The following is a 17,627-nucleotide window of genomic DNA, read 5'->3' as shown; positions in this document are numbered from 1 at the left end:
GCTTGTGTCCAGCTGCTTATCAGAGGCCGTGCATCGCGCATAATGTGCGCCGAGCACGTCAGCGGCCGTCGCTTGTAAACAAATTAGAAGCGTATCCTGGCCGGAAGTCCTGCCTGCACACACACACACACTCACACACACTCACACACACTCACACACACAGAGAGAGACACATAGGACAATAAAGACTTGGACTTGCCCACACAATTTTCGGGCCAACAACAAAACGTAGCAAAGCGCTCAAATGAACCGTCAACTTTCCCTTTCGAAATTTCCTGCCAATGGGCATATTCACTTAGCCAGAGACACATTAACTGGGCCTAAATCACGTCGGCAAACGAGCTCTGAATTCCAATCAGATTTCAATTGAACATAAAAAAGGCGAGATTTGAAAACAAATTTCTTTTTTATAATATTTTGGCATATAATAATGTAATATATATGTAAGTTTAAGCTATGGTAGCTTAAGCCGTCTTATGATCTAGCTATAAAAAGGCTAACTGGCGCACTTACTCTCTAGCTTTTCTAATGATCTCGAATGAAGCTAAATATAGGCCTATTTATTTATAATATTTTATTGCAAGTTTAGTTATATTTGATATACCTGAAAATATTTACTTAACTTGGCGAATATTTTGGAGTATAATAATATAAAATATGTATACATAAGTCTGCTATGGTAGCTTAAGCCGTCTTATGATCCAGCTATAAAACGGCTAACTTGGCACTTACTATCCAGGTTTTCTAAAGATCTGGAACGAAGTTAAAAACCAGGGTATGCATTTATTATATAAAATTTAAAATTTAGTTATATTTGATATACCTAAATATATTTACTTACTTTTGAGAATATACCTAAATATATTTACTGACCCTTGAGAATATTTTGGCATATAATAATGTAGTTTCAAAGTCTTCTATGGAAGCTTAAGTTGCTTTATAATCTAGCTATAAAAAGGCTAACTTAGGCATTTAACTTCTAGCTTTCCTAATGATCTCGAATGAAGCTAAAAACAAGGATTTATTTATAATATTTGCATTTATAATATTTCATTTTAAATTTAGTTATATTTAATATACCTAAAATTATTTATTACCTTTGAGAATATTTTGGCTTATGACAATGTAATATAATATGGAAGCTTAAGCTGTCTTATAATCTAGCTATAAAAAAGCTAACTCTCTAGCTTTTCTAACGCTCTCGAATAAAGCTAAATGTAGGCCTATTCATTTATATTTTACTTTAAGTTTATTTATTTCTTATATACCTAAACCTATTTACTTACCTTGGTTTCGGTATGAGAAGAGCAGGCAAAATTTCTCCAAGTGTAGGAAGGCACTCCATATGTAGAGTATTCATATTTTCGTCTTGGCCAACTGCAAAGGGCGCTCTTCATTAATATCTACTTCAATGTTTTACCTGGCTTTGGTCAACATTTTCCTTACATTTTTTTTTTGGGTTCAGTTTTTTTTGGTTTCCTCCTGCCATTGCGTTTCGCCTTCTGCGGAAAAGGCGCGAAATTTGTTTGTCTAACGGTTCTTGGTCGACATGTTTGGCCAGCACACCTTGAAATCAGTTTGCTCTTTGTTCTGTGGCTGGGCGCTTTAAGCTGCAATTAACTTTGTGGCTTCAAGTTGACCCAACCCAAGCCGATGCATATATATATATATATATGTATGTATATATGTGTTTAGCGTAATTCTCGTAAAGCTCTGGCTGCCTTATGTCCTGCTTGCACGCAATGTCCTGTGGCCTGAGCACTTTTTCATTATAATTGGCATTCGCCTACGCTTAACTAATCTACACAAAACGCAGCTCCCCGGGGTATATTGTCGTTGTCTATTGTTGTATTGTCATAATTTTGATTGAGGAGCCGACTCCGGCCCCAAATTGGTATTTTGTGATATATTGACTTTGTCGCTGAACTGTCTCGCCTGCTTAGTCACTCCAGAACTTTTCTCATTGTTGTTGGTGTCGTTGTTGCTATTGTTGTTGGCCGACAATTAGTGCCCTCACAGCTCCCCCAGAGTCGCACACATCTACATAGCAATTAGGGTTTTATGGATCAGACCAGCAAAGGGTTGTTTTTCCTTTGACGCACTGTCATTTGTGCTGCCCCACACCCAACTATTCCTATACATATACTAGAGATCTATATATATATATTTACCTTCCCATTCCCCATTACCCCCTTCTCTATTGCCGTCAAGCACTTGGCTTCTGCTAACACCAATTTGTTCATTGATTTTGCGCTACAAATTAAAAATAATGTTTCAACAACAGAGCCTTGAATTTCCTATAGACAATATACGACTCTCTTAATACTCTGCAAAAATTTGCAGAAATTAATGCTTGAACCAGAGATCTCTGAATTATTCCAGCTTCCGTATTATTCAGTTTTTTATCATTTCAGTTTCAGTAGCATCCGATTATAACGACGCTCAATGGACTGTCGTTATACAGGGAAGACTCTCTAACCATATTAATTTGCTCATCTATGTTTTTATGGGCATCAGAAAAACCATCGCAATAATCGTACATACATTATGTATATATATTTTTTTTAACCAGATTCTACTGTATTATATTAATATTAAAATTAATATTGAGATCCAATAATTAATAATATTAGTTAAACAAATAATATTTCAGTTTAATCATTCATTTACTGTACTTTCGAATCATTCTATATGCTGCTAGATCTTTCACTTCAACAGGAACGTAGCCAACCCACTCGCCTAGCTCATATACCCCTCGGCTCATGCGTTGCTGAATGCTTGCGCAATGTTTGATTGTGCAACTGTTTGACGCTGTCGCATTTCGTTTCGAGTTGAGTGACTTCAATCTGTCACCAGAGAGTTTCTTGAGGTCTTTTATTATTATTATTATTGTGAGCCGCCTTTCAATTTCCTCAGCATTTTTTTCGAATAGAATTCGCCAACCCCCTCGTCGGCAGGGGTTGTGCATATGGCAGCATTAAAAAACCCACACGTACAATGTCCAAAGAAATTAGATGTCGTCGTTGTCGCTGCCTCAATCCTCCAGCACCGCCTCCTGCTCCCGCTCCTGCTCCTGCTCCTGCTGCGACTCGTCCTGCGCTGCTGCTGCTGTTCATCGTGTGACATAATTCAGGTTAGGTGCAACGAGTTGGACAAAGGTACAATGGACAGCTCAACGCACACGCCCATCCGCCCGCCCACACACACACACACACACTCACACACACAAGACAAAAGGCGCTCCACGTCGACAACTTTGTCGTCTGATGATGAGTTTCGCTTGTTTTGTTTACTTCGTTCTTTATTTCTCTTGCTGCTCTGCCCTGCATCTAGACGAGGACACGCCCACAAATTGCTCGGCACATTATTATTGTCGTTTTTAATTTGTGTGCCCCAAAAGAAATTGCAAACAGTGCCCGTCCATTGTCTGCAACACTTCAAACGTGAAACGCAGCCCAGGTTGGCTTGGGCTACGAGATATTACATATTGTTTACCATCTGAATTTCGCATTGCCCAGCCCACGTTCAGATTATCTACGCTTTGCCAATCCCTGAGAGCACTTTGAGTCTACATAGATAATATTTTTATTAAATACATCTTGAGCAACAAAGTCAAACTTGCATAGAGAAGAGAGAAGCTTATAAAGTAGAGTAGAGAGAAGTTCAAGTCGAGAGAAGTTTATACTTAAAAAGTATAAATGTTAACAAACTTAGCAGGAGAGAACAGAAGGAATGATAGAGAAACTTATGTGAGAAATATTTACTAATTAAAACTTTTAATGGAAAGCCAAAGACGAGAGAAACTTAAAGTGAAAAGTGAAAGAAGAAAGAAACTTGAAGGTATAAGTCGTATCGTATATCGTATAAGTGAAAAATTTAAATTGAAAAGAAGAGCATATATTATAAGAAAAAGAATAAGGATGAAGAAAGGATTGGAATAAAGGAAAACAATAGATTTTATAACAACACTAAAAAATAATATAAAAACTTATATGAAACTTAATTTGTAAAGAATAAGAAAAGAGAAGCTTCAAAGCCAAGGACAAGAGAAACGTAAAGTCAAAAGAAAGAAGAAATTGGACGAAGAAACTTGAAGAGAAAAATTTAGATTGAAAGGACGAGAATATATTATAATAAGGAGAAAAAGAAGGAAGAAAGAATTGGAATGAACACAATAAATTTTTAAATTACACTAAAGATTTTATATAATACGCAAAAGTGGAGAGAAACTTAATTTGTAAAGAATAAGAAAAGAGAATCTTTAATGCAAATAAACATAAGAGCGAAAAGTTAACAAAGGAGGAGAAGAATGGACAAAACGAAAGAAGGCAAAAAGTAATATTAAAATACATAATTTGACTAAAGACCTAACCTAATCAGATTTATGTATATGAAAAACATTTTGAGAAAATGTATATAGTTTAGAGAGAAAATTTATTTTAAATATTATTAGAGAAGTTTATTAAGATTTCCCGCACTTACAGCAGTTCACAATATGATTTCCAATCAAAACATCTATGGGCTTTATAAAGAGTTTTCACAAGTTTCTTTATTATATATTATTCATATAAAATGTTGTTGGAACAAAATCAAATTTTGAATGTTGTGGGAGTCTTTCAAAACCTCAGAAACGAAAATAAAATGACATTAGTTTGCCTTTCAGCAATTAATACAAATTAATCGGAGAGCGAAAAATGAACAGAAAATATTTCAAGTTAATTGCAAACAAAAGCAAGAACGAAGAATTTTGCAAAAGGTGTGAGGCCAAAATTTATGAGTATGTGAGTGTGAGAGTGCGTGTGTGTGTGTGTGTGTGTAAATTAAGATGAATGTATTAATACTTTGTTTTCATTTGTTTTAAACTAACATAAATTACATTATGAATTGTAATAAAACTAAGCGAGTTTTTGTGAATGTGATGTACGATATATGAGTGTATGAGTGCATGAGTTTATGTGTGTGTGAGTGTGTTAACTAGCATACAATATATACGTTGTATATATATATATATATATATATATATCTACAGAGAGATATCAATTGATTATAAATTATTGTAAAAATATGTGTAAATCCTTTAGCATTTTCCAAGCAGTTTTTCATCCACTTGTTTCGAATGTTTCGAGTTGTTTTTCTTTGAAAATAATATCACTTGAGGGCAGACACAGAGACAGAGACACTGAGTGAGATGGCAGAGAGCAAAAGGCTCTACTTTTGCTGGTTGTTGTTGCTGTTGTTGTTGTTGTTGCTATTTTTGTTGTTGCCCTTGTCATGCATCATTTGTATTAAGCGATTGCGCTTGGCCGCATCGGATCTGCTATATTCATCGAGGAACTGCAAGAAACGATCGTTAAGTGGTTTATAAAGTTAACAGGGCTTAGCCTATTCTTATATAGTAGACTACAAAGAGAGACAGAGAGAGAGAGAGAGAGGGAGTGTGTGTTATCTCTTTTTACTCACCCCTAGATCAAAGTCGCGTGATATGACCTGCCTGGCCGGGGCATTGTTGTAGCACATGGTCACCAAAAATGGATAAATGACCGGATTAAACTGTGTCGGCAGCTTGGACAAGTACTTGAAGATCACCGCAAATGGCTCCGATATGAGCAGCTCCTGATGCCGTCGATTGTTCACGCTGAAGAACGCCAGGGTTGCGATCAAATCGATCAGCATCGTTGAGCTCTCGGCCCTCGCATTGGCAGTGGGCTGATTAACGCTATATTTAAGTATCAGGCTCATCACATCCAGCAGCTTCAGCGACAGAGGACCCTCCACGGACAGCACCTCCTGCAATGGGGGGGGAGAGCAGAACGGGAGCATGGAACAGATTCATTTAATTGGCAACAACTCGAAACAAAAATCGAAATAAAATAAATGGTGGAATCGCTGAGCAAGTGTTTTAATTAAGTCAAAGCAAATATCAAAGAGTGGCACTTGTTTACAGCAGCAGCTGAAGTGCTCAACTGTATGGCTGTATGGGTGTATGTGTGTGTGGTATACATCTATTTGCATAGCGGAACGCAGCAGGACGAACGGACAATGAGCTCTCGCTTCTAATTTGTTTGTTTTGGCAGCCGTGCGGCCAACTGCGAAGACCGAGCCACAAACAAAAAATGAAAAGCAGAAAAAAAAAACCAAAAACAACAACAAAATGTGAACAGTTGCTGTGTCATGACAGACTCAGAGGTACCCTGTAATTTAAGTGTACGATAAGTGTATGAGCAGTTAAAATATAATCCACAAAACGTTTTTAAATATATCAAGTAAAGCTATATAACTATGCTTTAAAGGTTTTCTCACTCTATCGATATATTTATCGATATCGTTTATGGGCGGTATGCTAGAACCGATGTAGAAACCTTACACACTTCGCTCACTGTGCAAATTTTTTATAAATTCTGAACAATATTCATGTAATATTCGCCCCCTCTACTCCATAACGATAAATTGCTGTAAACATTTATCGATATGCATAATCTTCAATCATTTAAAGATATGTAGTTCTGCAAACATTTATATTAGTTAATATAATAGGTAATAAATCCATCTACATATAAAATATTTAAATTAATAGAACATATTAAGACTATAAACTGACAGAGTAGAATAGATGGTCCAAAATATCGATAAATTAAACATCATATAAAATCATATTAATTATGAATGAGAAATTCACTTGGTGCAATGGAATGAATTCAAGATTATTCTTATTATTATTCGATAGACATATGCTAAAGTTATCGATAGCATCGATAAATCATTAATTAGCTCATATTTGATTCGTAAATATGACTCAGAGTCAGTAAGAGAAAAATTCTTTAGACTAATAATGATGATGAAAACCTTTTGTTCATTACGCTAAAGACATATCGAATATAATTTCTATATATATGTGGCTATACATCTCTCATACGATTGCAATTGGAATGCAACCCTTTGGCAGTCAGCCCTAGCTAGCGTTAGCCACCCCTAGTTTGGGCTGCATTCTAAGTTAAGTAGCTTTTAAGTTATGCTAATCACACGTACTTGAATATTGTGTCTACAGTAGTCAACGAGACACAGGAACGGCTAAAACAGCCCTCGCTGGGCAATCAACAAAAAAAAAAGAAGTAAATAAAAGAGAAAACAAAAAACAACCAAAACGCAAAACCAAAACTGAAACTGGCAACTTGTACGAGCATTGAGCAAATATTTAGCCAAACAATTGACGTGCCTGGCTGGTTGGTTGACTAGGCTGAGGGCAGCGCGGAGGGGCAGGATGTAGTAGGCAGGATATGAGCGAGGATTTGTGCATGGCTCAGAGAGCAAACGATGCGCGATGCGATGCGAAGCGAAGCGGCGGCGGCATCCTTCAAAAAACAATCAGCCAGGCGAAGCAGGCAGTAGCTGCCCCTGTATGCGTGTGTGTGTGTGTGCTGTGCGTGTCTCTCTGTGTGTGTGTGTATGCCTTGTGCTTGGGTTAAACTTGAAAATTTCATTTTACAAAGTCAATATTTGCCTGACAGAGGCAGAGGCAGCAGCACTTGAAAATTGAGCTGCTCTGTGGCTGTGCGTGTGTGTGTGTGTGCGTGTGTGTGTGTGTTGTGCGTCTCTCGCTGATTAAAACCAAATCAAATTATTTGCCAGCCAAGAGTTATATATACATAATTTTTTGTTTTCCTCCAACACAAACAACGCAGAGATGAGAGATGAGAGCTGCCCGAGTTTATCTATTTCTCTGGTAATTTAAAGCAAATAAATGGGCTCGCAAGTTTTTGCACAAACTTTGGCCTAATCCGCTAGCCAAATGCCAGGCCGAGCTCTGCCTGCTTGCTGCTGCATTCATTTCATTTTGACTGTTTGCGCAACAAATTAGTTTGTCAAGTGCGTTGCGTTTCGCTCAAGGAATACACAGCCAACTATGAGAGAGAGTGGAAGAGGGAGAGGAGAAGGCGAGCGGGCGGCATTGCAGCTCTACAAATATTGACTGAACGCAGCAGGAAATGAAATGTAGACAAGCGAATGCGCCGCAGACACTCAATCAGTCAGTCAGTCAAGCTTTCAAAAGCCATTTCATCTGCCAAATCGAAGTTGTCTTAACCGAGAGATGGTATGTCTAACAGACAATCAGCGAGTCAGTCAATCAATCAAACTGTCATTCAATCTTTCAATGATGTTCAATGAAACATTTTATTAATCAACTATTTAGAATCTGGCTCGGTCAAGTTGTCAATCAACCACTGATCAATCTGTCTATTAAACCATATTTTAATAATTTAAACAGTCAGTCTCACGTGTTAGCGGTCAATCAAAATAATTCGCTTAACTGGTAAGCCTTCTTCGTTCAGTCATTCATTCAGCCAATGAATTTTCTAATTCATGATGAATTAATCATTCTATCAATCAGTCAATCAGTCACTTAGATAATGAAGTGTTATTTATATATGTATATATATATCTATAATGCATTTAGTAGTCAATCAATCAATTATTCGACCATATCACATCATATATTTTACAAGTCTTATCATCTGCCATGTAACAAGTAACCTTAACTAAAAGCACAATCAGTTGGACAATCGGAAAGTCAATCAGTAAATCAATCAGTCGTTGCACAGTTTAATCTATCTTTCAATTAAAAGCCTACTACAAATTGCTTCGTCTCTATATACAAGTCATTCAGCCTAACAGTCAGTCCATCAGTCAATCAATTATCAGTCAATCATTCTACGTACAGTTTAATCTCTCTTTTAATTAATATTCTACTCTAGCCTCTTTAATCTTTAACTTCATCAGTCAATCAATCATGTGTCAATCTATTGTCAGTCAATCAATCATGAGTCAATCAATTGTCAGTCAGTCAATCATTCTATGCACAGTTTAATCACTCTTTTAATGATATTACAATTTGCTTTGTCTTTCTATACAAGTCAATCTGCCTATCAGTCAATCAATCATGAGTCAATCATTTGTTGGTGAACCATTTTACGCACAGTTTCATCTATCTTTTAATTAATATCCTGCTGTAGTCTCTCTATACAAGTAAATCTGCCTAACAATCATTCTTTGACTCCATCAGTCAATCAATCATGAGTCAATCAATTATCAGTCAATCATTCTACTCACAGTTTAATCCCTCTTAATTAATATCCTGATCTAGCTTCTCTATGCAAATCAATCTGTCTAACAGTCATTCCTTAACTCCATCAGTCAATCAATCATGAGCCTATCAATTGTCAGTCAATCATTCTATGTACACTTCACTCTCTCCTATTGCAAATTGCTTAAAGTCCCACTATGACAGTCAATCTGTCCAACAGTCAGTCTATCATCAGCCATCAGTCAATCAATCATGAGCTCTTCCTATCAGTTTATCATCAGTCATCAGTCAATCAATCATGAGCTATTCCTAGTACACCACTCCATTCAGCTCAACAACCTGTCTGCAATGCTAAGGCACTCGGCAGGTAGGCAGGCAGTCAGTCAGTCAGTCATCCAGGCAATCAATCAGTCAAGTATTCATTCAGTCAATCAATGTCATCCATCAATCATTAACTGCTTGCTTCCACATGCCGTTTCATTTGACATTCTTGTCTGCGTGCGCATATCAAATGCATTGCATGTTCTTGCCCATCCACCGTCTAAGTAAAGTGTCGAAATATTTGCGCAGCCACCCCAGCCCACCCTGAACCACCCGGCAGCACAAGTCGCGCACCACCCAAGCCAACCAGATGTCAGTTGGGGCCGCCATTGCGGTTCAATGGCGCTGATGTTGTTTGTCATTTGGCGCTGCCAGTTAAGCAAATGTCATGCAGCAGCAACGCCTCCTCCAACGCACCACCGCACCGCCGCACCGCCGCACCGCCGCCCAACTGTTGACAACTAAATGTCACCTGACAAGGCGGCGGCATTCATGACATTTTGCCAATATGCAAATTCTGCTGCCACTCAATGACAGAAAAACTGCGAAAACGGCGACAACTTTTGATGCCCGCTCGGAGAGAGTCAAGCGGGCATATTGGGTTTGGTGTGAAATCAGCAAGAAAGCAGAAAGACTTTGCTTGCCTAGAGAGCTAGAGTTATGTGAGGCAAACTGATAATATAGATGTATGTCCCAAGGATCTGACTAATCGTAGATACTATATCCTAGCTAAAGACTTGGTATATATAGTCTTATATACCCAACTCCGATAATGTTTATATTGATATTAATTACACTGTGAGCGACGCAAATCATAGGCCATAAAACTCTCGTTCCATTTAAGAGTCAGGGAACCATAAAGCTCTCTATAGATCCTTAATAAGGCAAAAACTGACTTTAAGTTGGGACGCCTCATATGGATTTATAAAGCATTTCTACAGGCGCCCTTCTTTATTCTTCTTTTTTTTTGCTGTTGCCTAAACAAAATTCTAACTTTTAGCCACAATTTGCTGTTGTTGCTTTTGTTGCCTTTGCCTTTGCCTTTGCTCTTGGGGTCTAGCTCAATTTTCTCAGGCGATTTCACGTGCGACAAACTTCTCAAGTGCAAAGCAAAGAAAAGCAACAAAAATCGAAAAACAAAAAAAAAATGGAGGGACACAAAAAGGTTTTCTTTCTCTAAACAAAAACTAAATACCCTAAAAAAAATTGGAAGATTAATGAATATGAAGCAGAGGTTGAAAATGAGTTCGAATAGTAAGTTTGATCTATTACATTTTTTAATTACAAAAAACTACTAAACTAATAGATTTTAAATAATAATTTTTTTTTAATTAGTTTTTTTTTTTTGCTTTAATTTTTTAAGAGATCTTTTTATCTATATGATATAGAAGGTTTATATAGTAGTACTAAACTAATAGATTTTAAATAATAATTCAATTATTATTTTTTTTTTTTTTATAATGCTTTAATTTTTTAAGAGATAATTTTTTATCTACATATATGATATAGAAGGTTCATATAGTAGTTCTTATAGCTTAAATTCTTGAGGTATAACTTTTAAAACTTCCACAATGAGAAATTCATGGCTAAAAGTGACAAATAAATATACTAAATAATTATTTATATGATAGTAATACTATATAAATATATTATATAATATGTTCTACACATAATAATAATTATATTTAATATTATTTTATTTTTTTTATATTATATTAATTTTTTAAGATATCATTTTTTATCTATATGATATAGAAGGTTTATATAGTAGTTCTTATAGCTTAAATTCTTGACGTATAACTTTTAATTCCACAATGAGAAATTGATGGCTAAAAGTGACAAATAAATATACTAAAAAAATTATTTATATGATAGTAATCTTATATAAATATATTATATAAAATGTTCTACACATAAAACTCTTCATTATATGAGTTTTATCAGTTTTTATCAGAACAGATTACATATGAATCAGCTAAGCAAACATTTCGTTAGTAGCGTTAAAAACTGTGAATTATATTATATACTAAATATTATTATATACTAAATATATTAAAAAAAACTCTACCAAGATACTATAAAGTCAAGCAAGCCTACACCCGGATCTTGCATATAACTCCCCACAGAGTAATATACCCCAAGTGAGCGTATAGAAAGTAAAAACTCGACACATAATGAAATTTTCAACGGCTGACTTTGTGATTTGTTTAAGCGGCATTTGTTCACTTGAAGGCAGCGAGAGGGAGGGAGACAGATAGAGGCGGAGGTAGGAGGCAGCGGAAGCTGGCTGGGGAGCAATAGAAAAGCTAGCTGGACAGCTCCAACACGGGGCGCTGTGGGGGCCGCCGAGCAACTTACCTGAAAAGTGTTCGAGTCCACCGAAGCCAGCGAGACGAAAAGATTAAAAGTGGATGCCGCCAAGGCGGTCGTGCGCGGCGGAATGCATTCACCTGCAAAAAGCAACAAGAAGAAGACGTACAGTAAGCGGATATTGCCAGATACACATACATATATATATATATATACATGTATATATAGTCATAAAAAAGAACAAGAATGGATCAAAATCAAAATTAATTTCCGCCAGCGAACAAAACTCACGTAACCCGCACACAAATCCAATTAGCACCCCCATACGAGTGCTCCTACGGCTACTGTTTCGATTCGTATGCTCTTTAAGATTTAAGAACCGTCGGGCACTTACCTATGGGCACCACGCAGCCGGAGAGCATGGCAACGGTGCCGAAGAGCTCGGTGGACTTGGCAGCGCTGAGCAGACGTGTCGGATCGCCAGGACCTGAAAAGAAAAGAGGGGCAAAGACAGGAAGCGGCAGCCAGTTAATTAGCCTGTCCTGTTTACCTTGGCGAGGCAAGGTGCGAACTCCTCTTCGTCTTCGCCAGCATCGCTTACTCACCGGGCGCACAAACATCAATGAAGCGGGTGAGGAAGCCCAGCGTGGTCAGCAGGCTCAACATGACGCTCTGGTTCTGCTCAATGGACTCGCGCACCTTCATGCAACGGCGCGACAGCATTCCAATTAGTCCAGTGATTACGGCATAGCTGTAAAACAGAGCGAGAGGGAAGTAGAGCGTGAGTAGTGAGTGAGTGAGCGAGAGGCGATGTGAGAAAATGTGATTCACTGAAATAATATTTGAGTAATTGGTGATTAAACAAGACATTCAACGTATTTGTTAATTGAAAGTTGAAATCGAAGGCAAGCAAGGATAACAGAGAGAGAGAGAGAGAGAGAGAGAGAGAGAGAGAGAGAGAGACGGAGATAGGTAGAGAAACCTAGGATAAAGGGATATACCAAGAAACCTAGGAGAGAGCGGAGAAGACATTGAATATCAATTATTGTTGAAAGATAGAATGAGAGAGCAGAAAAAAGTTGGAGAATAACAAGGTAAGATGGGAAACGAGCGAGAGAGAATAAGAGACAGGAAGAGACAGATAGAAAGAAACGGAGAGAGGTATATAAAGACAAAAGATATAGAGAGGTGAGAGAGAGAGCAATATTAGAGAAAGAGAGAGGGAGAGATGAACAGTAAGGAAGAAAGCGATATATTAGAAGTAAGGAAGAGAGAGACAGAGAGAGAGAGAGGAGGGAGTCAGCAAATGAACGTGAATAAAAGAGAGATAGAGAGAAAGAAAGCCAGAAAGAGAGTGAAAGAAAGGGGCAAAGACAAAGTGCAAGGCAGGGAGAGGGAGAACGAAAGAGAGTGAGATATAGGAAGACATTGAAAGAAAGAAAGGGAAAGAAGGGCCGATCCAAAGACAGTAGTCAGAGAGATAAGAAAAACTTAGGTGATAAATGGAGATTTACAAAAAAGAGCAAACGAAATTTCCAGTACAAATAGGAAAAACTCCATATCCCTTACATATACATACAAAAAAAAAAATTCATTTATTTGCACTGTCAAAGAATAACTCCAGATATACATTTCACCACCTAATTTACAGTATTATTGGCCACACACACATGCACAACACACACACACGCGCATTTGTTTCAATTGCAGCAGCAGCAGCAGCAGGAGCAGGAGCAGGAGGAGAAGCAACAGTAGCTAATATCCTTCATATGGTAATCAGGGACACGCGTTTGGCATTAAGTGTGCTTGAAAATGCAAAAACGATTAGCAAGAGGCAATTCGCATAAAATTTTGTTGCTGCTAAATGTTTGTAAGCAAATAAGGACTTAGCCAGGACAATTCGCACAGCTAAATGTGATGCTGCATGCATTGAGAAGCTCAACCGAAATGCCGAGGGTCGGAGAGACTCGACAGAGCCTAAGCTGAATAAAGAAATGTCTCTCTCTCTCTCTCTCTCCCACACTTTTTCTCTGTCACTCTGAGTTGTTTTAATTTATTTCCCACATGTTATGCATTCCAATCAGCCCTGGCTCTAGCTCCATCTCTGATTACAAACAATAAAAATATCACTCCTTTCTTTCGTGATTCGTGATTCGTGATTTATCATAATAATTGATACGACTATAAACACAAATCATCATCAATTACGGTCGACGACTGAAGAGGAATCTATGTAAAGAGCAATCGTTTATTGTGCCACTCGACAACCCACTCGTGTCACTCCTCTCCTCTCCTCTCCAATCCCCAATCTCCACTCTCCACTCAGTCAGTCGTCACTTTGTGTACCATCCAAATGAATGGCATACAAATTTTGTACTATTTAAGTGCAGAATTCATCAAGCAATCGACCAAACCCCAAACAAATAGCAACTGATGCTGAAATCTACTCTTTATAGAAACACACCCAAGGTCAACAGAATAGAAACGTAGGCAAGAAAGGCAGGCAAGGCATATATATATCTGTATATGTTGTGAAATACTTATGTGACTTTTAAATAAACCAGAATGAATAATATATATGTATAATAATAATAATAATAAATACATAAATAAAATAATAATAATAAATAATAAATATAAAAATAATAATAAATGAAAAATATAATAATATATATTATAAAATATATACAATAAATAAAGTAAAAATAATAATAAAAATAAAAAATAAATAATATAAAATATATAATAAATATATATAATAAAATAAAATATATATAAAAATATATATATAATAAAATAAAATAATAAATATTCATACTTATATAATTTACAGCAGGGAAAGGAAATCTCAGAACTAAAACGAAATTTACTTAAAAGTATATAGTATTTCTTCGGCATGATAAATATTGCCTGAACTCGCAGAAAGACTCCTTAAATTGGCATACAACTAAAAACCTTGAGAATGATATACAGTAGAATCCCGATAACTCGAAATGGCAAGGGTATCTGTTTTTCCCCGATTTACACAGAAATTCAAATTAACGAGAATAATTTAATAATTTTTTTTTTCAATTTACCGCTATTTTCGTTTATGCGGGGTACGAATTATCGAGACTCGACTATGTATTTAATTCAGTGACCACAAAATTTCTGAAAAATTTGATGAACTTTATCAAGATTAAGTTAAGGGTTCACTAAATAGAAACTTTATTAAAAGATAATCTAGAATTAACGCTGCTAATAATGAGCTCAATGAAATATAATAAAAAAAAAGTTATTTACGAAGATCTTTTAGTATTAAATCAATTTCATTAATTCTCATTTAAAAACAAAAATATAATTATATAATAAATTCAGTTTCCTTGCCATAAAACTATTTCAAAGAGCGTGCCCACTATTTTGTCTAGCACTGTATTTAGTCTATATACATTCTATAATATGAGTGATTGATACGCCATGACAATGTGCGGATAGAACGAAATAATATTGATGCCAAATGCTGGCCAAAGCAAATAACAACAACAACAGCAACAGCAACAACAATGCTGAAGAGGGAGCTGGGAGTGGGGTTGCCTAACCATTTGACCCCTTTTGACACACAGAGCCTTGACTGCCCGTGTGTGAGTGTGTGTGTGTGTGTGGCGCTCAAATAAAAGCGTCCATTACTCAAACTCACACAGGACATCGCTGGCCCCCAACCCCGCCCACCCAACTCATTCTCTTCCCACATCAACTCTCTGGCAAACAAAAGCGTCAGCCAGCTACGTGTCCTGTATGCGACTAGGACTAGAACTCTCTCAGTGACTGCGACTGCGATTCAAGAGGCTGCCGGGGTTTTTGGCTGCTAGAGAGCACTCCTCTGGCGTTGTCAACTGTAAACATACTTGAGCTTCCTGTTTTGCTATTTGTACGAGAGCGCAGCACACTTAACCAACACACAAATGCACACACACACACAGGCACAGTCCATTCAGTCGTCACACACAAGCTGTTTGCCTGTTGGTTGGTCAATGTCCTGGCCAAAAAGAGAAAAAAAAAGTCCTCGGCAAACTCATCAGCACCACAAAAATATCCTTAATAATTTTCTTAAACCAACAAGCACAAAGCTGCATGAAGGATGCTTTTACCCAGTCAACAGCAGCAAAGGTCCAACCTCTGTGCTCCCCCTCACAACCCTCCTTCTATTTCCTTTACTGGCCTGTCATCGTTTGTCATGTGTCCTTCGCTTGTGCAAAGTATTTAGTTCGCCTCGCCGGGGCGAGCATCAATCCAAACACAAAATGGCCAACTGGCCAACGAGCATCGGATGTGGCTGAGGTTTCCTCTAGATCCCACTCCCACACTTACCACTCCACCACTCCACCGCATACCGTGCCGGGTGCCACATAATCGCCACTGCCCGTAAAATAAACAGCAGCAGCAGCGCCAGTGGCAGCGACAACAGCAAGGACATCGGCAATGGCGTCAAAATCAAAATAAAATACGAGCCCAACAAAATTATGATGCTCCATAACGAACAGGCCAATACACTAATAACTACTGCAGAGGAGTTGATCGGAAATACAAAAAATAAATTTAGAGAGAGTTGAATACAGCAACTTTTCTATTGAATTATATACAATAAATAAAATTATTAAATTATATATTGCATATTGTAAGAATAACCTTATATATTGCAAAAATAATTAAAGATCCTGCTTCTACTCGAAATTACCAATTTTCTTTTTGGAAAATTGAAGTAAGTTTAATAATTTACTTTGCAAAATAAAAAAAAATATTAGAAACTAAAAACAAATAAGAAAAATAATTTTTAAAAATTAAACGTGAATACATCAAATAAAAACAAAAAATAAACAAAATTAAAAAAAAAACAAAAAAAAAACAAAAAAATGAAAAAAATATAAACAAAAAAAAATACTTATAAAAAAAAAATAAATAACACATAAAAAAAAACTGCAAATTTAACAAACGAAATAATGCATGTGAAAAAAATTAAAAACCCTTGAAATTTATATTAATATTTAGAAACGTGAAAAATAGAATAAATACAAATTTGTTAAAAATAATAATAATATATATTTACCATTCAAGTTAGGCAAATGCAAAAATTTTTGAATAAAACAAAAAATATAAATAAAGAAAATAAAATAAAATGTTAAATATAAATTAATAAAAGGAACTAATAATAATATGTTAAACAAAAATAAACAAGAAAGAAAGCTCTAGTCGAGACAGCTCGACTACGAGATCCCCTGAGCCCTACAAGCAACTGATATTTCAATAATAATTAGCAAACACACACGTACACACACACACACACACATACGCACACACATACGCACACACATACGCACACACATACGCACACACATACGCATACAAACAAACACACGCACACACACGCATACAAACAAACAAACACATATACAGGCGATTGCGCTTGGGTTGCGCTGCAATATTGGCAATATAATGAGAACTTATTTGTTGAATAATTTAATTTCTAGACGTACGATCGTAATGAAACTTTCAGAACGTAATCATAATGTAAAAATGTATGTGTATACCGAATCACAAGTCTCTAGTATTTGATATACGACTTTTACAAAGATGAGGGTGAGGGGGTGGATTTAGGGGTGGGGGGTAAATTTTAACGAAAACCGAAATTGTATAAAATACATCTTTATATACATTTTAAATTTGGAGACTCTAGCTTGAAAGATGTAGGAGATATAATTTTTTAAGTGATCGTCGATAAGGTTTTTTATCGATAAAAAAGTATCGGAATGAGTTATCGTTTTTTAGTGATAAACTCGATATATATACGGACATTTTAAAAAAAAGTTGAAGTCTCTAGCTCTTGTATCTTCTGAAATCGACGCGTTCATACATACGGACGGACGGACGGACGGACGGACGG

The 17,627-nt window shown here is 36.5% G+C and overlaps 1 protein-coding gene across 1 annotated transcript in view; it reads right to left on the bottom strand.

The window, feature by feature from the left end:
- Positions 1 to 4,523: 4,523 nt before the first annotated feature.
- ssp3 (SCAPER domain-containing protein short spindle 3) overlaps positions 4,524 to 17,627 on the bottom strand; it is a 43,022-nt gene continuing 29,918 nt past the window's right edge. The window contains exons 8-12 of the mRNA XM_030391096.2: positions 12,316 to 12,461; positions 12,105 to 12,197; positions 11,759 to 11,850; positions 5,461 to 5,787; positions 4,524 to 5,334 (exon numbers count right to left, since the gene is read on the bottom strand). Coding sequence (XP_030246956.1) covers positions 5,209 to 5,334; positions 5,461 to 5,787; positions 11,759 to 11,850; positions 12,105 to 12,197; positions 12,316 to 12,461 — 784 coding nt within the window. The 3' untranslated portion in view covers positions 4,524 to 5,208. The remainder of the gene's footprint in view (positions 5,335 to 5,460; positions 5,788 to 11,758; positions 11,851 to 12,104; positions 12,198 to 12,315; positions 12,462 to 17,627) is intronic.

Source organism: Drosophila navojoa, chromosome 3, assembly GCF_054131105.1.
Source record: "Drosophila navojoa isolate 15081-1374.11 chromosome 3, UAZ_NAV_1.0, whole genome shotgun sequence".
Taxonomy (NCBI): domain Eukaryota; kingdom Metazoa; phylum Arthropoda; class Insecta; order Diptera; family Drosophilidae; genus Drosophila; species Drosophila navojoa.
This window is presented reverse-complemented; position numbering and strand designations above follow the sequence as displayed.